The 21,690-nt window shown below is 38.1% G+C and overlaps 1 protein-coding gene across 1 annotated transcript; it reads left to right on the forward strand.

Annotated features, from left to right (window-relative positions):
- Window positions 1-2,265: 2,265 nt before the first annotated feature.
- On the forward strand, window positions 2,266-20,000 carry LOC109209099 (homeobox-DDT domain protein RLT2-like). The gene is made up of 18 exons (XM_019372280.1): window positions 2,266-3,211; window positions 3,371-3,859; window positions 7,366-7,445; window positions 8,760-9,158; window positions 9,592-9,681; window positions 10,203-10,367; window positions 10,461-10,683; window positions 11,678-11,778; window positions 12,799-12,885; window positions 12,975-13,127; window positions 13,235-13,390; window positions 14,744-14,953; window positions 15,074-15,772; window positions 15,849-16,403; window positions 16,876-17,493; window positions 17,619-17,723; window positions 18,022-18,261; window positions 18,865-20,000. The coding sequence occupies exons 1-18, from the start codon at window positions 3,049-3,051 to the stop codon at window positions 19,666-19,668; spliced, it is 5,337 nt and encodes a 1,778-aa protein (XP_019227825.1). The 5' UTR covers window positions 2,266-3,048; the 3' UTR covers window positions 19,669-20,000.
- Window positions 20,001-21,690: the final 1,690 nt, after the last annotated feature.

Here is a 21,690-nt window from a genome sequence, read left to right on the forward strand (position 1 = left end):
AAGTTATCAAAAATTAGTGGGCAAGCTACTATATTTGACTATCACCAGACCAGATATCAGTTTTGCAGTGCAAGTACTGAGCCAATTCATGCAAAATCCAAAATTGTCACATTGGAATGCAGCTTTGAGAATGGTAAGGTACATTAAGAGGTCACCTGGACAAGGTGTACTCTTAAAAAGGGGAACTGATATAGAAAAGCTAGCAGCCTTCTGTGATTCAGACTGGGCTGCTTGTCCAAATACGAGGAGATCAGTATCAGGCTATGCAATCAAGATAGGGGAGTCTTTGATATCCTGGAAGTCCAAGAAACAACACACCATAAGCAGAAGTTCAGCTGAAGCTGAATACAGAAGTATGGCAGCAGTTGTAGCTGAAGTAGTTTGGCTAGAAGGTCTGTTGAAAGAATTGAGTGTTGACATATCAACACCAGTAAAATTGTTCAGTGGCAGTAAAGCAGCAACGCAAATTGCAGCTAATCCAACATATCATGAGAGAACGAAACATATCGAGATTGACTGCCATTTCATTAGGGAGAAGATCAAGAAAGGACTGATTCAACCAGAATATTTGGGAAGCAAACATCAACTAGCTGATCATTTTACAAAAGGGCTGGGTCCAGCTCAACACCATTACCTGTTATCCAAGCTAGGAGTGTTAGATGTGTACCACCCTCCAGCTTGAGGGGGAGTATTGAAGTCACGTGAGTCACGTGACCTTGTGTATTGAGTCGGTTAGTTGAGACAGTTAGAGGCTACAGTGTATAAATATACACTGCTGTACATTGAAGAACAGAATGTTAATAAGATTTCATTTCTTCATCTTTAATTCTCTCTTCTTAGCTTCTAGATTCTTCTAATATGAAGGTCTATCGAAAATAACTTTTTTACCTTCGGGAGATAGGAACATAGGCGTAAAGTAAGCAAAATTGCTTACATCCTTTCTATCCGAAGAAACACATGAGAACCTTTAGACATTCTCCGCTGCTGTTGGAGTCATTTGCAGCACACTCTGTGTTTCACATTTTACTGTCTCCCCAGCATAAAAATATTTTATGTTTCTCATTTTTTTTTAAAACTATTCATCTCATAATTCCTTTTAATTCTTCTTCCACTGTTCACACGTGTTTGCATAATCTTACATACTTGTAAATTTTTCATTACATGCCAAAACGTATGGTGACACATATTTTAATTTCTTGCAAAACAATCTTATAAACATTTTAATTTTTGTAAAACAGTTAGACAGGTCCGAGTTGTGAGATATATAATTTCATTTATTTTGGTCCATAATTGGCTCAAACTCAATGTTACATATATTAGTTAGATCTAGGGCTGTTCAAATCGAATCGAAATCGTTAATGGAATCGAACCGATGGCTTATTAGCTTATTGATATTGAATTATCGGGATAATGAATGGTGAACGGATTGAGATTTTATAATTAACTGCTTAGCGATTTGGGGCGGATTATTCAATTTTCTTATAGGGTAAACCGTTAACCCGTTAAGAATTTTTATATTTATACTTTTACTCCTATGTATATGAAGTACTATTGAAAGTAATTTGTTGCATTGTTCGCTGGTTTTATCCGTAATAGCTAGATTTTCTGGTTTTATGTCCTTTTTTGCATGCATCTAACAAATTAAAGTCTGATTTTCTGAATTTTTGGTTTTACAATCTGGATTTTTTGTGAAGAATGAATGTTACCGAAAGTTTGATTGATTGATAAGTGTATGAGTAATCTTGAATATGACTAGATTGGAACTTGGAAGAAGACTCTTCAATTCAAAAAATACTGTTAGATCTTAAATGGTATTAAAATTTTAGTATTGATTGAATGATTCTTCAAAATAAATTCTATTTGGTTTAGTCGATAAATTACTCGATAATCATTAATCGGATACCATTAATCAAACCATGCTCAACCAAAGATTAAGATAAATCATTTTCCCACTAACACGCCGTAAAATTAACGATAAAAATGCAAACAGTCCCATTAGCTGGAGCCCACATCATAATGCGGGGAAGAAACTGAACTCATCTCGCTTTCGACTCTGTCTTTATATTGACGCACGCGCTCTCAGATACTTTTCTACTTCCCATCCAACGGCAACAATAGCGTGTGTGTAATACTCTCAACAAGGCGACTCGCTTATACCTGAAATCCTCGACCAGATAAGTACAAAAGTAACGAACAAAATGAGAGGAAAAAACCGGTCGGTCTTTTATATTTATATATGAAGAGAGAAAGAGAAAGTGTTGTAGAGAGAGAGAAAGGAAGAAAACTCCGAAAGCACAAATGCACAAACCCATTTGTGAATCAAAGCGTTGGATTTCAAAGCATCTGACAATACTAACCCTCAAAGTCATCCCATATATTTATACCACAAGAATTTTATACCAAGAAATTCCCTTTTTTTTTCTTTCTCTTTTTCATTTTCTTTTTGTCTGTCTAATCTCTTTTACATCAGTCACACAGAGAATGACAGAGTCAAATATTCATTTCATATTTGCATGTGAGTGTAACAATTTTCAAGGAAAGAAAAGATTTTTGATGGGTGGGTGTTTATGTGTTCATCATTCTTCTTTAATTTCATTTGTTTCTTTCTATCTACTCATACTAGTTTGTATTAGTACTACTAGTAGTACGAGTACAACTGCTGTTGGCAATAATAATAATAATATCAATTCAAGAGAGGCGAGTTATTTATTATCGATATTCCTCAAATCTCACCACACATCTCAATCAGAGTCTTTTTTACTTTTTGGGGGCAAGAGAGAGAGAATAGATAATGCGTTCAGTTGTGAGTAATAAACTTTGTGGGTGTGTTTAATTTTCTGTCTTTTCGTCAATACCAAAAGCAACACCCCCAAATCCTCTTTTCTCTTTCTATCTATCTGCTCTAACCCTAATTTAGAGAGAGAAGTTAAAAAGATGAGATTTTGATGTGCCCCAAATGCTGGCTGCTGCTATTTTTTAGTTTCATTTTGATCATTGGAGGTGTAATTTATTTGGAAAGAAGTTAGAAATTTGATCTTTGTTGTTGGAATGGAGCTTGATAGTAGTGCTGCTGCTGCTGCTACTGCTACTGGTGGAGGCAGTGGAAGTTCTGATGTTGAGAAAAAGAAGCTTCCAGAAGGGGGGGAGCCTAAGGTTAAGCGCAAAATGAAAACAGCTTCTCAGTTAGAGATTCTTGAGAACACTTATGCTGGTCTGTTATCTTTCTCTTTTCAGTCTTTCCTTTTTATTGATCTTCCCTATTTTGGGTTTTAATTGTTTATTGGTTTGGTATTAATGCTGTTTTCTTGTTGCATTTGGAGTTTTAGGCTGTTTATTTGATGGACTTGAAATTTAATTTTTTTTTGTGTAGTTGAAACTTATCCTTCAGAAGCATTGAGAGCAGAGTTATCAGTAAAATTAGGGCTCTCAGATAGGCAACTGCAGATGTGGTTCTGTCATAGGAGGCTGAAGGACAGGAAAGCGACTACGCCAGTGAAGCGGCAGAAGAAGGAAGCTTCACCTGTAGCAATGGTTGATGAAATGGCAGTGAGTGGTGAAATTGGGAAGGAACATGCTTTTGGTTCTGGTTCAAGAGTAAGTCCGCTTGGTCTCGTGGACTTGCAGCTGCAACAACAGCACCATCAGCAGCGAGTTGCTCATCGACCCGGAACTGCAGTTCCTAGGTTTAGAACTGAAATGCAAGCTTTGAAGAGATATTATGAGCCACCTCAGGCCATATCCGAGCTTCGGGCAATCGCATTTGTGGAGGCACAGTTGGGGCAGCCGTTAAGGGAAGACGGGCCTATCCTCGGAATGGAATTTGATCCCTTACCACCTGGTGCATTTGGTGCACCAATCGGTATATTTACTTCCCATGCTTAGTCATTGTCTTTCTCTTATAAGAACTGTAGCCTTGCAATGTATGCGAAGTTTGATGACTATTGAGTATGCCTATCAAAAGTGTTTAGTGATATCTATGATCTTATTCTTCAACTGTGATAGTTAGTAATACTCGTATGGGTTAATTTACTTCCATCTGCTTTGCTATGTTTCTGGCATTGGACCTCTACTCCTCAAATTCGTACTATGTTGCCTATCAAGGTGCTTTTTGATGTTTCTGATCCTGTTCTGTCGACTGAAGACAGTCAGGCGGTGCTCAAGTCTTCCTATTTACTTGCACCTCCTTTGATATGTTGATGGCATAGGGCTTCTACTCGGCAATACTAACCATAAACAAAACTTTGCAGAAAATTAACAAGTGTGTGCTATTCCTAGCTGCGCAATGTTTTGGTGTAATTACTTTGAATTTATAGGAAGTGATACAAGTGGTGGCAACCTACTTTTTTTGAGTGAGTCACTTTTAGGAAGCTTGGAAAGTGAGAAGTGAATGAGTACAAATTTATCCGAGTAGAAGTGTCATCTTTAAATTTCAATGAAGATATCTCTAATATACTAATTGGAATAAAAGGGTCACTCTAATATGGATGTACGCTAATAAGCTGAGAGCCTGAGACTCCAGATGCTGAGATTTCTGCACCATTGTGTTAAAATTGAGTGCTACAGTTTTACATATTGGCCCATCTCCAAGTAGTTCCTCTTTGCTGATACAAGTAATTAAACTTTGTTCTCTGTTTTATTTTAACCTTAATGTAACTCAAATGGTTTGTTAACAATGAGCAAACATTTATACTTCTGAACATGCATATTAACTTATCAGTTTTTCTTTGGCTAAAGTATTAAAAGGGGAGCGTAACTTGGGATCTTAATATTAGAAGGAGCCTTCATGACTGGGAGATAGCAGGGTTTCAAAGTCTGCTTGAAATGCTCTATAAACAGATCTTCCCAGTATGGAGCTAGATTCTTGGAGATGGGTGTTAGGGAGCAGTAGATGATTCTCAGTAAAGAGTTTCTACTTTGAGCTGATAGCTTGAGAGAAATTGAGTTTCTCTCTTCTATCAGTTTGGATCCCTGGACCACAAAGAAAATCGTCTATGGTGGGAGACTTTAAGATGATTCTGATACTATGGACCAAGCTGGGTACTGTGAAGGTTGCACTTTTTAGCTGGGCCTTTATAGGATGGGGAAGAGAAGATGCTGGGCTTGGGATATTGCTCCGCTAGCACTTATGTGGACAGTATGGATAGAGAAAATAGTGATCAATGAAGTGGGAGGATCTGTCTCAGGTTCAAAAACCTAACGGAGGCAAGAATGATTTCTTCCCATCTTCCTGATCTTTGAGCTTTGATGTGCAAAGTTATCCGGTACCTATGATAGTGTGAGTTAGCGGGTATCTGGTGGAATAGTCGAGGTGCGCAAGTTGGTCGAGACACTACCGTCATAAAAAATAAAAAAAAGAGCTTCTTTGTAGCTTGATTTTGCACATTTGAGGATCCTGGTTTAATTATCTTTTTGGTGCACCCATTAGGTTCCGATTTGCTCAGATTCCTTAGAAGATTAGGTGTCTTTGGTAGAGAATCATATAATTTTCTCATACTCTACGTTTTTTATATACATCTTGTATCAGGAGTTCTCGAATTACTAATAAAATTATTTTTTACTTGATCAAAGAAAATATTTTCTAAAGGTCTTCAACGTAAAACAAGCGTGATTAGTAGGAGGCTTTTGCATCTTGGCATGTGACTATTAGATCTGTTAATCTTATTGCAAGTGTAGTCATGTTAAGTGACGTCGCGTTTAAAAAGAAAATTTCCCAGTTTCATTTATGTTAAGCCACTAAGAGGCATGATGTGAAGGCCAAATGTTGTATTCCTTACAGTATAGAGCAGCAGCGTGTCTCTCCGAAGTGTTCCTAATTAATTATGAAACTGCATAAATAGTTTTGAGCGAAACAATGAGAATAAATTTTTATGAAAAATTATAAAATATTTATATTACAAATCACTTACTTGCTGAGATATGGAAACAAAAAAGAACCAGGCAATGCTATTTCTCTCCCCTTTCCATGCCACCTTCTTACGACCAAGTAATTCAATTAGAAACTTCAAAAGAAGAAATTAGAGCTTTATTATCATCAACAGTAAGTCCAAAGGAGGCTTGGGTCTTGTTGGCGGGCTCTAGACAAGCCATTACAAAGCTCCCTCAGCCCTGGTCAGGCGACTCCAAAAAACCAAATGTGAACCATCCGCTAGGAAAATGGTAAATTAGACAAATGGGGGAGATTTAATTGCTTTTCTGGCCTCAACCTTGCTGCTGGAACTATGCCCGGTTGATTACTTAAAGCATGATGAAAGTTTATTTTTAATCTATTTGGAAAAAACATGTATAGTTAATTTCAAAGACTTTCCAGTTCTTGGTCCTTAGTAACATATCCATTTACCTTTTATCTAAAATAGTGCGAGCTGTTTTAACTTTTGGTGGTGAGAAGTGCTAATGGCAAACTAGTCTTGAGAAAAGACACCTTGTGCACATGAATCAGCAGGAACAATTAGGAGTCATTTGATTACAAGGATAAGGAAATTAATCCTGGGATCAAATGGGGTATTATTTTAACCCAGGTTTGGTTGAATTGTTGATTCTGGAATTAGTGATCCCAGGATTTTTTATACTATAATTGTGGCGTTATTTTTATATGACACTCTAATGGGATAACAATCCTATACTAATCGTGGCATAAAATAACAAAATGACACATTTGCCCTTCTTCACAGCAATTTTCCCATAGTTTTTTCAACAAGCTAAGGTTAAATTGGAGTTAAAAGTTTATCCAAGTTTATCTAGTTTAACTAAACACATTGTTTTATATTATACCCTTATATCCTATTTTTAGTCCAATAAACCCAATATCTACAAATAAAAATATATCCACTAAATAATCCTCTCATTGTTTAATTCCAGTATAACTTGTTCACAAACCAAACGGCCCCTTAGTGTCTTATATGTTGGATTTATATGAGGATTAGCAGGAATATACTCTTTTTTTTCTTTTGAAAAATTTACTGTTGATCTACCTGTATAACTGCCTATTTTCATATTACTTTTTCAAAAACCCCCAAAAAAAGGAGAGATGCTGACTGCTTTTCATGGCCTAGCCTTGAGGGAATTAATTGCAGCCTCAATTGGATGAACACTGACAAACTTAAAGGATATGTGATTTCCTTTGAGGGGTGAAATTGTATTGCCATGTATGGTATATCAAAATTTGTCAATATATCTGTCTCCTCAGTCTCTCATGTCTATTGCATTTCTGCTAGTTCAGAAAGCGTAAAGAATGAGTTATAGTCAATTTTCCTGGGTTTTCATTTCTGTTGGTTATTTTGCTCAGTTGTATATGCTTACATATGTAGCCCCTAATATTATGAAGGCATGTTCAGAGTTGATGAATGCTTTCTTTTTTGCATGAAACAGTGGCAGCTATGCAGCACAAGCCAGTTGGGAGACCTTTTGAAGCCCAAATCTATGAGAAACCAGATGTTAATTCAATCAAGGTCAGCAAATTTTTTTCATGAAACAATTAATAAGTCTGATTAGAGGCGCGATGAAATGTGACATTTGTATGAAGAGTGAAGGCATACAAAGTATTGTTTGGTGCTTTTATCAGCTAAAAAGCATGGAAGATGATTAGAATAACTTTTTAGTAGAAATCTTCGCCGAGGTTCCTATTAGCTTTAGATAATTGGTGGTGTTTATAGAGAACTATATATTCCTTTAGGTTCTACTTTTATACCACTTGCACTACATTCATACCAGGGTGAGGTAGGTTTGATAGGGTTGATCTTAGATGGTTAGGGGTTAATGTTGAGTCCACACTATCCTTTCTGTTTATCATAGCCCCGAGCCTTAATTACTGGGTATTGTTATTGCATGCCATCTATTTTATGGTTTTTATGCTTCTATTACTATTTCTATGGTTTCTGCTGACGTTATTGATGAATTGTCTCTTCTTGTTTTACTTCCGTCTTCCTGAGCCGAGGGTCTATCGGAAACCGCCTCTCGGCCCCATCGGGGTAGGGGTAAGGTCTGCGTACACACTACCCTACCCAGACCCCATTTTGTGGGATTTTACTGGGTCGTTGTTGTTGCTGTTGTTGCACTACATTGATAAATTATTACTACATAAAAAATTGTTTTCTTAGTAGAAGCTGATGCCTGATACCATTTATCTACTATTAATTGAAGAATAAATTATAGTGTAGCTTGGTCTTAGAAAGATCTCAACAGTACCCCAGGATGTGGATGGGTTTCTTTAGCCTCTGTAATGTTGTTGTTCTTTTATTATTTTAACTTTTTTCTTTTTGCAAATCTGATCAAACTTCTAGACTTGCTTGATTTGTTGAATAGCAATATTGCCAAGTAGCACAAATACAGACATGAGAGTTGTGCCAGACATTAGCCATCTCTCTGATTGTGGACACACGGTTATGTAGTGTTAACTTAAACTCTTTTTTGCATTTCTTTTCTTGTCTTCCTTTCGTTGCTTTTGTTTTCATAAATTTAGATGATTAATTTGCACAAGTTTGGTTCATTTTTTATTCAAAGGGTTGAAACAGTCACAAACTGATGAAGGAAAGAAGAACATATCATAGTTGAGGGCTTGTCAAGGCACATAAAATGCATGCAATTATATTTGTTCCAAAATAAATAAACTTTGGAGCTAGATTAATGAAAAAGGAAAAGATGTTTTTATATGTTTGTGAGGTATAGCATTTTCTGATTAGATCAGAAGGACTCTTCATGACATGTAGATGTAGGATTAACTCCTACAGTACTTGAGGAGAATTAACAATTCAGAATCATGCCAGGGTACTACAAGGACTTTGCACGAATACCAGTTTCTTCCAGAGCAACCATCAATTAGAAGCAATGCCTATGAACAATCTGTACCATCTCCTTATTATAGTTCAATTGAAGTTCAGAGCAGCAGAACCATGTTATCAACTGGGAGGTCATTTATGCATGGGAGTGAGCAAGTGGCCTCTGGATATAGTATTCCTGGTCAGATCCCGACTTTAAATCTTCTGCCTCAAGGGAAGCAGGGTCACATATCTCCAGCTTCTGCAGAGGCTGATGCTGTTCCACAAAGATCTCTTGTGAACATAGAAGTGGAGGCTAATTATGGTGGTCAGCCAATGACGGCATTGGAGAGTCCGTTTATGGCGAGAGTCATCCATGATGAGGAACGGTTGGAGAGAAAGCGAAAGGTTTCAACAGATACCTACTCTTCTTCTAAAATTTGTATAGAAGTGTGTATAAAAACATATTTTACCTTATCAATCTGTTAGTCTGGACCAATACATGGATTTTTTTAGAGTTGTTAGGAAGGAAATAGTTGCAGCTTTTCTGTTTGGTCTTTCTATGAGTTCCATTTCCTTTTGCACCAGCTTGGTACGGTTCCAATAAAATTTTACCTTATAAAAAACATATTGTACTTTACATATGAAAATTTTGTCATCATCTTTTAAAATTTTCAATAGAAAGGTAGACAGAATTCCTTGCATGAGGCTTTGCTGTAACAAGGATGAATTCTCCTGCTTCTTGAACATACTTTATCACTCAAGCAGTCTCTGTGGTAAGAGAGCTGTTTATCGGGCCTGTTTTTAGGTTTTGGCCTCATAGTTCACATATATCCTGCAGAGCGAAGAGGCGAGAATTGCGAGGGAAGTGGAGGCCCATGAAAAAAGGATACGGAAAGAGCTTGAGAAGCAAGACATGCTGCGGAGAAAGGTCTCTCTCTCTCTCTCTCTCCTATTCATCACAAAATGTTGTATGGTTGAGAGCAGCGATAGAAGTGTTATTTACTTGATATCTTATTTATTCTTTTGATAAATAAAAAATTCATGATTGCTACACCAATATTATGCTAACTCTACAAACTATCTAGGTTCAGTATATAAGCATCCCATAAGACTAGCCAACTATCTATACCAGTAGGTATGTTTTGTTTAAACCAGATATACAATGAAACAAAAGAGAATTCATGACCTTGGCCACGGATATTCAATTCTTTAGAAAATATCTCCTACTTCTCTCTCTCCATAATAGCCAAAAAAGCACATGTTTTGCATAGCTTCTTTTCCCTAGCTCCCTGATTACTTAAAATCCAACCTTCCATTTGAGTCCGCGACAGTTCTAGGTAGTAGACAATGAATGCTAAAAATTGAGATCAAGGCCTTAATCTCTGCGACAGAATCATAATGTAGTAGGTGGTCTAAATACTCGAAATCTTATTTATTGTTTATCCTCAGAGAGAAGAGCAAATAAGGAAAGATATGGAGAGACAGGACAGGGAAAGGCGGAAAGAGGAAGAAAGACTGCTCCGCGAAAAGCTGCGGGAAGAAGAGAGATACCAGCGTGAGCAAAAGCGTGAAATGGAACGAAGAGAGAAGTTTTTGCAGAAAGAGTCTATAAAAGTAAGTAATTTTGAAATTTCTTTATCAGAGATATGTCACTTCTATAGCTTTAGGCAGGAGACGGAGTTCATTTTCCTCCCTTACCTTCTGTAGGCAGAGAAAATGAGGCTTAAAGAAGAAATGCGCCGAGAGAAAGAGGTTGCAAGGCTTAAAGCGGCTAATGTAAGGGCTACGGCCCGAAGAATTGCGAAAGAATCAACGGAATTAATTGATGATGAGCGCCTGGAATTGATGGAGCTAGCAGCCTCAAAGAAGGGTTTGCCCTCAATTTTGTCACTAGACAGTGAAAATCTACAAAACCTTGAAGCATTTAGAGGTAGTTCCCAGATCATATACTTAACATGCAGTAAAAGTTTGTTCTTGTATATTGCTCAGAAATTTACTTGCTAGACTTGAAAAATAAGCTTGGTAAACAGCCTCTTGCAGCAATGCAAGGTAAGGCAGCATGCAATAGATCCAATGTGGTTCAGCCTTTCCCCGGACTGTGTGCGTAACGGGAGCTTAGTGCACTGGGTTGCCCTTTATGTGCTGCTATTTCATGAAAAGAATGCTTTTGGCTTTACTACTGAATACTACTTTCACCATCCCATTACATGTGACACTATTTGATTAGGTGCATAGTTTGAGATGTTACTTTGACTTGTCTAATATATAAGGGGGGAAAGAATATTATTTGTAGTAGTTAGTTGGATATAGAAAACATCACATTCGAAGTTAAAAGTAATTGAATTTATTCTTTAACTTGAAAAAAAGAATTCTTAAACTTGTGAAAGACTGAAAGTTCTGTTAAAATTAGCGTCCGGAATAGTGCATCCTGGCATGTCCAACATATGAGTGTCAAGAAGTACTGTGCTTTTCTTCTCCTCATTTAGAAAAGTGAATCTTTAATTTCCATGTTATATATGATTTGTTTTGTTTTGTTTCTGACAGTGCTTTCATGCTTTTCCCTGCGGATCACAGCATGTTTGTGTCTAATGATGTCTTTCAATAGAAACAGATCTCTCTCTCTCTTCTTTAATTCTGTATTTCTTTTTTATTGTATAGTTAGCGGGAGTGGATGGTCTTTTTGAGCATGAGTAGTATCATGCTCTTATCAGATACAGTTGATTGACATGCTCAATGACATATTATGTACTGAATGGCCTGTTTGCATTCAAATGAGCACTCTTTAGTTGAAACCTATGAGCCAAGGGAACAACACAGTTCCTTTTTCTTTTTCCATTATTTCATATTTTGAAGGAATATTTGAGAAGTAGAAATGACCAATATGTTGCTCCTAACTTTTGATGCAAAATTAATTTATGCTTCAGATATGCTCATTGAATTTCCACCAAAGAGTGTCTGCTTGAGAAAGCCATTTGGAGTTGAGCCATGGATATGCTCTGAGGAGGACGTGGGTAATATTTTAATGGTGAGACCATTTGCTACCTTCTTCTTGTTTAAAACACACAGTTCATTTTATGTATTTAATTTTGAGGAGGTGGAGCTCTTGTTTGGACGATTCTGGTGTTGTCTATTTGTATAAAAGACATGATATTCTACGATTCAACTTTTATTTAAACATTTTGTAGGATCCTCCTTCAACGGGTTTATTTTCCACGAGCATGGAAGGTCCTTGCTTTATTTTAATTTACTAGATTTTTGAGGTTGGGGTTTTCCCAAAATGATACCCCTCTCTGGTAGTGGCAAACTCCGCAATCTCGGTCGACTCAAAACCATTCAGGAACAGGAAAATACCATTGGTTTTGGATTAAATGTCGATGATAGAATACATCATTAGACCCAAAGAGGGTGGCGCAGTGGTCGAAGAGACGGAGTAATAATATTAAGAATCAAGGTTTGGATACCAGCAGTGTTGACCTGGTGAATTTTTCCCATTTGTCTATACCATCATTGGCGGAGTTATCTGGTATGTGTGTTGATGGGAGGTAGTTGGCACCTAGTGAATTTGTCAATGTGAAAGTTGGCTGCAACACCACCTTTACAAAAAAGGAAAAAAAGGTCATTGTGTACTATGGTCTCTTCCGATATGGTTCAAGCTTTTCAATCGTAATTTTACCAAGATCTCCAAGTAATTAAAAAGTAAGTCCGTCCTAACATGTCTACATTGTAAAGGCTGATAACATTTTGGAAGGCAGAGGGTACTAACATAGCTTACTATGAATATATTGGCTCCCATAGGTAACCCTTGTGTTTCATGGCCATCACTGTTGCTACTCATTGAATCCTGCCTATCAATAGTAAAATCTTGTATTTAGACTGGAGTGAATGAAAACCATGTAACTCCTACGGGGTTATTTCTTAACCAGATTTCATGGTGAACTGAGCCCTCTATGCATCTGGGTTGCTTGGAGTTACGAATAGGGACACTTTCTAAGAATTTTTTTTTATAATTATATTTTAAGGATTTCTTTTTCCCCTTCCTCACCAGGTTTGGAGATTCTTAATTACTTTTTCTGATGTTCTTCGTCTCTGGCCATTCACTCTGGATGAGTTTGTACAAGCATTTCACGATTTTGTAAGTTCCTCATTTCTTTATTTGGATTTACAATTTTGAATTTTCCAGGGTAATTGCATATATAAAACGTTAGGGCACACTACTTTCAGGATCCAAGGCTGCTCGCGGAGATACATATTGCTCTTCTCAAATTGATAATAAAAGATATTGAAGATGTTGCTAGAACACCTGCCAGTGCAGTAGGAGCAAACCCAAACAGTGGAGCGAATCCTGGAGGCGGGCATCCTGAGATTGTTGAAGGGGTAGATTTTTATATGTTATTGGTCTTTGATGCTAGTCTGGTTAGCAATGTGATGTGGTTTTTTTCCCCACTCATTGTGAAATGTTTTAGTGATGTACTTTGTAACAGGCATATGCATGGGGGTTTGACATAAGAAGTTGGCAGAGCCACTTGAATGCCCTGACATGGCCTGAAATACTGCGGCAATTTGCACTGTGTGCTGGTTTTGGGCCGAAGCTTAAAAAACAAAGTGTTGGACCAGCATATCCACGTGATGAAAATGAGGTATGATTTTCCTTTCCTTTTCCTCTTGTTCTCCTCCATAAGAAATTGACTTGTCAAGTTAAGCTTAATTAAATGCCAGTCGCTTGCAAAATACTGGCTTGCACTGGTAGCTAGGTTAAAAGGTTGTTGATGGGCTTGTTTCAATAAACTTTTTGCATATTCAATGTGGAAGGACACGTGTTTGCTTAAAACCTGTTTGAGCATGTTTGCTTGGTCTTAAAGGGGGAAGACGACCTTGATCATTTTCCCATTTAACTGCTTGCTTTTGTTCGTACAATTCCTTGAAAATTTAATTCGTAATGTTATTCCCTTTAAGCAATCTAGCAGACTGATGTGTTGATTTTGAATGTGTCTTTTGGGGTTACTTATCCCAAAAAAATAAAAATAAAAAGGCAGCTCAGTGCACTAAGCTCCTGCTATTCGCGGCGGTCCATAGAAGGGTGGACAACATTGGGTCTTATGTATGCAGCCTTACTTAGTGTTAACAAACGCGAAAAGTGCAAAAAAACTCTAAGGTCCATTGGGGCTTTAAGCGCAAAGCGCAAATATAGCGTAGGCTTTAATGAAAAAAGGCGAAAATGAAGAAAAAGTAAAAATATGTATATGTAGTCCAAGACCAATAATTATAAGCATGAATAACAAATATATGGACAAAAAAATGACGATAAAGTGAAATATCAATTGTTTAGTGTCGCGTTTTCATGATTACACTCATTGGCAAGGAAAAGTATGCCTTAGAGCCTTGATGAGACACTAAAGCGCTCAACATGCTTTGAGCCTCGCTTTAGGGCTTAAGCGCGCCTTTGACAACACTAGCCTTACCTTGCATTTCTGCGAGAGCCTGTTTTCGCGGCTTGAACCCGTGACCTGGTCACACATCAACTTATAACCACTGCGCTAAGCCCCCCCCCCCCCCCCAACCAATAAAAAAAAAAAATATATATATATATATATATATATGTATGTTTTTGGTTAATTTAGTGTTTTGCAAGAGATTTTTCCTATTTATCTTACTACTATTGATCATGGAAGAAAAGCATTTAATACACTAGTATACTAGGTACTCTTTTTCTCTTTAAGAAGAGTGGTGTTTGGGCCAGCTTGTGCACGCCTCGACTATTCCATCAGGTACCTGCTACCCCCCGCCAATACAGGTACGGGGGTAACTATGCCTGTCAAGGCTTAGGCAGATGGGAGTATATTAGGTACTTCAGATGCCCAGTTTGTTTTGTCTCTAAAGATTAAGACTGGATTGAATCTAACTTATTAGCTCATAAGTAATGTGGTACCATTCCTTTTTTAGTTAATGTGGGTTCTTTTATCATGTCACCTCCAATTTGGTTGCAACTACAGGGTAATGATGGAGCAGATATCATTTCCAATTTACGGAGTGGAGTTGCAGCTGAGAAAGCAGTTGCCAAATTGCAAGAGAGGGGTTTTTCTAATCCGCGGAGATCTAGGCATCGATTGACACCTGGGACAGTCAAATTTGCAGCGTTTCATATTCTTTCCCTCGAGGGAAGTAAGGGTCTTAATATCCTCGAAGTTGCTGAAAAGATTCAGGTATTTTTGGTGATCCTTATTATCTGGAAGCTGTTGAAAGATATAGATCATCTGTTGATCATGTGATGCTGTTTCCTGCTGCTCTTTTAGCTGACTATATTTTTCTTTTTTTGGTTGAAGAAATCTGGTCTTCGGGATCTGACAACCAGCAAGACACCTGAAGCATCTATTTCTGCTGCATTATCGAGAGATACAAAGCTTTTCGAGAGAACAGCTCCTTCAACATATTGTTTACGTGATCCTTACAGGAAAGATCCTGCTGATGCTGATGCCATTCTTTCTGCTGCTAGGGAAAAAATTCGAGTGTTTAAAAATGAGTGTGTGAATGGAGAAGAAGCAGAGGATGTGGAGAAAGAGGTTGAAAGGGATGATGAATCTGAAAGTGATGCTGCTGATGATCCTGAGGTTGATGATTTAGTCTCCGAGTTAAAATTCGTGGAGACTCCTCAATCCCATAAAACCGACAGAACTGATGGAACGAATTCTACTGAAGATGTATCAGAAATTTTACGTTTTGACTTGACACAAACACCAGGAGATGTTAGTCTGCAGAATTCAACCGGAATAATGCATTCAGAAAGTTTCGGAGAGTTAAAACCCATAGGAACTTCTGGTAGTCAATCAGCCGCAATTGGTGCTGATTCAAGTAATCTCAATCAAGAAGATGCAGTGATTGATGAAAGCAACGCTGGTCAGAAATGGGTTCAAGGGCTTACAGAAGGGGAGTATTCTGATTTAACCGTTGAAGAGCGCCTTGATGCCCTTGTTGCCTTGATTGGTGTTGCAAATGAGGGGAATTCTATTCGCCTTGTATTAGAGGTTTGTTGATAATGGTGTGTTGGATGCTTTCCTTGTCAATTTTCCTATTAGTGAACTTAGTGTGAAATCTTTTCAGGAGCGACTGGAAGCTGCATCTGCATTGAAGAAGCAGATTTGGGCTGAGGCGCAGCTCGATAAACGTCGTTTCAAAGAGGAGTTTTTACTGAAGGTCCAATATCCATCTGTTAGCAACAATGCTGAACAGTTTTGCTCAGTTACTTCCAGGGAGGCCAGGCAAAGTCCTCTTCTTGCTGTTGATGGCCACAATGAGGTAGCAGCCATACGTTCACTTCAGCAGGAAGCCATGCATAAATTGCCAGATGAATCCAATAATTCTAGTAATGTTGCTGTAGAAAAGGCTTGCCCAATGCAAGAGATTTATGGAGACCAGGATAACTCGCAGTTCCAGCATTTTGCATATGTTGCTGAAAAGTCGCGTTCCCAGCTGAAAGCTTATATCGGCCATAGGGCGGAAGAGACATTTGTTTATCGGTCTCTGCCCCTTGGTCAAGATCGCAGACGTAACCGGTACTGGCAGTTTATCACATCACCCTCTCGAAATGATCCAGGCTCTGGCAGGATTTTTGTTGAGCTACGTGATGGTAGATGGAGACTAATTGATTCTGAAAAGGTAGTACAATATTACCTTCTGTATCAGCAGCTTTTGTGGGCGCATTGGTTACCGTTATTTATTTTGGGGGGCTAATTTTATCTCAATACCTCATCTAGATTTATGTGGAATTGTTGATTATCAATAGACATACTGCTTTTTGCCGTGTTTATATGGTAAAATAATCCCAAAAGCCTCTGTCCAGGAGCCAACAGTGGCCTTTTCACTCATCGCTCTTCTGGTGGTTTGGACCACAATCCCTTATGTTTGTGGTGGAGGGTCCTTACCACTATTCCATTCCTCCCTTGTATTTCACAGTTGGATTTTTTGGATTATGTGTCCCTTTTCTAAATTTGTTAGGTTATATTTCTTAAGCTAATGAATTAACATATTGGTCTCCACGTTCATTTGTTTGTGCTCCCAAACATACTATAGGCTCATGATCAAGGCTCTTAAATATTTATTTATGAAAATCTATTTCTTCTACGTGTAGGATTTCAATGCTTTAATGGCTTCTTTGGATGTACGTGGAATTAGAGAATCTCATTTGCATTCAATGCTTCAAAATATTGAAGCAACTTTCAAGGAAACTTCTAGGAGGTATTTGTGCACTGAAGCTAAAGTTGCAAATCCCGTCAAAGCGGATACTTCTGAAACAGTACCTAGCAATGATTGTTGTTCAAAAACTGGTAGCCCTAAAAGCACAATCTGCATCTCAAACTGCGAAACACCAGAACCTTCAACTTCCTTTCTTATTGGGATTGGAAGGAACAAAATGGAGAATTCTGATGCCTTGAGTAGATATGCACATCTAGAGAAGTGGATGTGGGAAGATTGTGTTAATACCCAGTTTTTATGTGCAAGGAAGTATGGAAAGATTAGATGTGAAAAGTTGATCAGTATTTGTAATAATTGCCATGACACGTACTTCTTGGAAGATAACCACTGTCATTGTTGTCATACGACATTCAGTCTAGCAAAGACTTCATGTTTTATGGAGCATGTAGCTCAATGCAAAGACAAATTGGAGGATCTATTTCGGCCTCTTATCTCAGACTCAGCACCTCCTCTTCGAATTAGATTGCTAAGAGCACAGTTAGCTTCGATGGAGGTAACATACTCTTTTCTACTATCAGATCTGGTTGCGCTCTCCCATATTGACTTCTGAACAAACATATTACTTGTGACTTCATCAGTATGCGCTTTTGATTTAACGGAAGGTGATATGCTTTATAGGCCTGCATTCCTCCTGAAGCTCTTGAGCCTGTTTGGTCAGAGGTATATCGAAGATCCTGGGGTTTGAAGTTGCATATTGCTTCAGCAGCTGGTGACCTACTTCAGGTCCTCTATTTGTCGATAATTTCTGTTTTTGACACATAGGACTTGCTGATCATTCTTATCAACTTGAATTGTAACTTACCAAAATATGCAGAGATCTCTTCATCAAAAAAGAGAGAATACTTACAAAGACATAATAATTACTGGGACTCACTGCTTAAGCATCAACAATGAAAAGCACACCCTATGTGACCTTAGTTGTCTTTTCCTTTCTATCGTTGGGTTCTTCTAGCACATTTACCGTATTCTCTAAATCTGAATGCAATGTTGTTAACCACCTTTTCCTGTTTGTATCTCTTAGATTCTGACGTTGTTGGAAGGTGCAATCAAAAGGGAGTATTTAATGTTAGATTATGAAACTACAACTGAGTTGTTGGGTGCTGTTAGCAACTCCAATCTGGACAGGATGGCGGTGTTACCTTGGGTTCCTCACACGACAGCTGCTGTTGCACTAAGGCTTATGGAACTTGATTCCTCCCTCTGTTATACGCAGCAACAGAAAGCTGATTCTCTAAAAGAGAGAGAATCTGCAAATTCCATTGTAAGCATCTCTTTCTGTTGTTCTGACCTAAAAGTTAGCTGCTTATCAGATTTCAGGGATGTTTGCACTTAAATGCATGTGTAATTTTTTATAAGGATTTCATTTCTCGTGCACGCCTCCATCATTTCTCACACTTAAATTTCAACCTAACGCCAGAATACAGTTGATGAAACATTCCCCTCATTTGAATTACATGATAATGTTTCAAAATAACACCAAATGTATCCTAATTATGGTCAATGCTTTACTGGTTTTGGCTTCCAAATTTCTTTTAAAAGGTTTGGCTATGTGGAGGACTTCCCCTCATTTGAATTACATGATAATGTTTCAAAATAACACCAAATGTATCCTAATTATGGTCAATGCTTTACTGGTTTTGGCTTCCAAATTTCTTTTAAAAGGTTTGCTTTAGCATCTGATTCCGCTTTTTAAAGGACCCACTTTGTTTTGGCACTAAATAACAATTTAGGACTCCTAGCTTGCATGCTTCAAATCAATGAGCTGATGGTTCCTTTTCTGCTTTAGAGCATTGCATCTCTTAATTTTTTAAGCTTCTGCCTGTTGATTTCATTTACACGTTGAATCTTTCCCTATATGCCTCAGACGCTTAAAACAAATTATGCTGATATGAAGAGAGTTGCGGGAATTATATCTGCTGAAGCTCCTCTTGAATATGAAAATCTAGAACCAGATTTCTCAGTTAAGGTGGGAGGCAGACATGTTAATTCAGGACAGGGTCGTAATCATGTAAGAGGAGGAGCTCATAGTCGTGTCGGTGGAGGCAGATCTCAGAGGAAACTTAGTGCATCCAAATCTGAATCTGCTCAAAGAACTTCTACAAAGAACAGTGGCAGATTTGACCACCTCCCAGCCTGGCAAAGTCGAGACCGTGGCAAAGCACGACGTAAAAGAGGTCGTCGCTCTGTTCGTAATAGGCAAAAGCCAGTCAAGAACGTTGAAAATGCTGCTATAGAAAAAGTGACCATCCCCATTCAGCAAAAATGGAAAGAAGATGAAGAAACAGCAGCAGCTCAATTTGAGGCACCTGATAATGACAGCGATCCTGGAACATCAGGATCTGAAGATGATAATGGTCAAGCAACTGCTGATGATTATGAAGATTTAATTGCTGATAACTATGGTGTTTTAAGGGATAAAACTGATCATGCATCAAACATTGTTAAATACAGTGTTGGGGAACATTATATTGAACCTGCCGATGGAGATGATGTTGATGATTATGAGGATGACCGTGATGAAGAGGATGAGGAAGAGGGATTGGCTGACGAAAATGTCCAAAGATACTTTGATGCCGAGTCTGAGGAAGAAGGGAATAGATTTATGGATGCAGAACTTGTTGAAAACCCAAATAAAGATTCAGAATCATCATCTGAGTATAGTGATTGAGAATAGTTCATGAACACTACAATAGTCACTAGCTAAGTTAAACCCACAGGCATTTTGGTTTCATTTCTCCTAATGAGCGCGAAAGAGAGGAAGGTCCATGGATAATTCAATGCAGGTCTTCGATCAGCGCTGTTTGTTGGGAGCTACAGGAACGCGCTCGTAAAGTATCCACAATGTTGTTGTGAAAGCATCACTAGTTCTATTCTAACTGTTAATAGTCAGCATGTAACTTGAAAATAGTACAGTAGTTCCTCTTACACCAACATATGTATCACATCGCGTGTAATGTAATGTGGCAATGCCGTCCATATGTTTGTCTCATTTGCAGTTCATTTTCGTTGAAGCTACTGATCTGACCAAATAATATACGATGCTGGGAAGGAGAACTAGGGGGTCAATTTTTTGAACGTGCACGTTCCAAAGTGTGGCCGGGCAGTGAAACTCTCGCTTGAACAATGCTGTTCTTTTCTACATACTATGCCTTTCCAATGTTAAGTATCAATATGACTTTCACTCTGGACCTAAATGTTACCAAAATGCTACCACTGCCAACTGCAGATGCAATTCTGGTTAAACAGATGATGAAATGATATATAAAGGGTGCAAAATGTATGTGTTCTGGTGGATGATGAAATAATCCAGTTAAACCTTTTCATTATTAATTTGAGAAATCATCATAAAGCTACCATCAAGTGCAGTTTGGATCACTGGAGTGCATCTCGGTTGAAAACCAATACTTCAATACCAAAATGGTGGTTGAATTGCTTGCAGCTGGACCAGTGAGTTTGAACTTTGAACTAGTATGGTATGCCTACCTCTTGCAATAAAAACTCAAACTGATGATAAATGATCTTTCCATTCAGACTAGAAATTCTAATCCCGCTTCAAACAAGTGCCAAATCCATCAAGGAAGTAAACTCGGGGACAGTAACAGGACGCATACTAACTAAAGAACAGCATGCATTTTTCAGCACAAACAGGATAAAGCAATTTCAATTGCAGTATCAATGTCATAATAATTCATAAACATTGCACTTAAGTGCAACAAAAACTACACATTCATTCTAGCAGTACCCGAGTGGCAACCTGATCAAGCACAAGAAAGGAAAGCAATCTAGGAACTGAGATTAAATGGCTAGAAGCTAGATTAAGTGAGATAGTGCTGGTCTAAATGTTATGTCTGAGAAGCCAAGGAAAAGCTACTCTTATATATATGGTAAAACAAAAGTAACTTCACAACAAAAATAATACTCCTATCTAAAAAACCAGAAAATGGAGCAAAATATTAAACAGTTTCAGAATTGCAAATGGAACTGATTACAAGTTCAGTACAAGATAGGTTAACAAGGCAAGGATGCCATAGTCATACTATAATGCTACTATAAGTCGATATATAAATGATTAAATCCCTAACAAACTATACTGCATAAGTTTTCAAAATAGTATCACCAGGATTTGAGCTTTATAGCAAGCCAAACACAATGAGACCAGAATATAAGGCTAATCACAAAGACTAGCTGTTGCGAGAATGGCACTCGAATAACAGCTTCGCAACAGCTCCCCATCTCATTGCATGATTATTCTAAAACTCCAGTTTCCTCAGAGGCATCAGCTGTAGCCCCACTGGCACTGCTTGCGTCAAGCAACACTAGACTCTCAACATACTTTGCTCAAGAAGAAGGAATCTTTCCTACCATGGATACCAAGATCCTTAAATTCCTTGCTCTCAGGATCATATGATAGAAGATCTCCAACCCACCTCTCTACCAGAAATTCCTCATTTCCCCTGAACCCAATAGCATGTGAAATCCCACTCTTCAAAACCACAACAAATTTCTCCGTCCAGGACTCCAATTTACCATACTCGTTCATAACCCAAACAACACACGTATCACACGATTCATCAGAATGGCGACCCTTTTCGTGCCAAATCACAGAAATCCGATCCACAGACAAGTCCAAAGGACAAACATGAACTAGATTTCACTTGGTTTCTCATCACTTAGATCAAAAACCAACAGT

The sequence above is a fragment of the Nicotiana attenuata genome, unplaced genomic scaffold, assembly GCF_001879085.1.
Source record: "Nicotiana attenuata strain UT unplaced genomic scaffold, NIATTr2, whole genome shotgun sequence".
Taxonomy (NCBI): Eukaryota; Viridiplantae; Streptophyta; class Magnoliopsida; order Solanales; family Solanaceae; genus Nicotiana; species Nicotiana attenuata.

Excerpts from the sequence above, each read along its gene's own strand:
- LOC109209099 (XM_019372280.1), top strand. The coding sequence starts at position 3,049 with ATGGAGCTTGATAGTAGTGCTGCTGCTGCTGCTACTGCTACTGGTGGA. Across the intron at positions 11,779-12,798 it reads ACGTGGGTAATATTTTAATG|GTTTGGAGATTCTTAATTAC; the intron begins GTGAGACCATTT and ends CTTCCTCACCAG. Across the intron at positions 17,724-18,021 it reads CAGCTGGTGACCTACTTCAG|ATTCTGACGTTGTTGGAAGG; the intron begins GTCCTCTATTTG and ends TGTATCTCTTAG.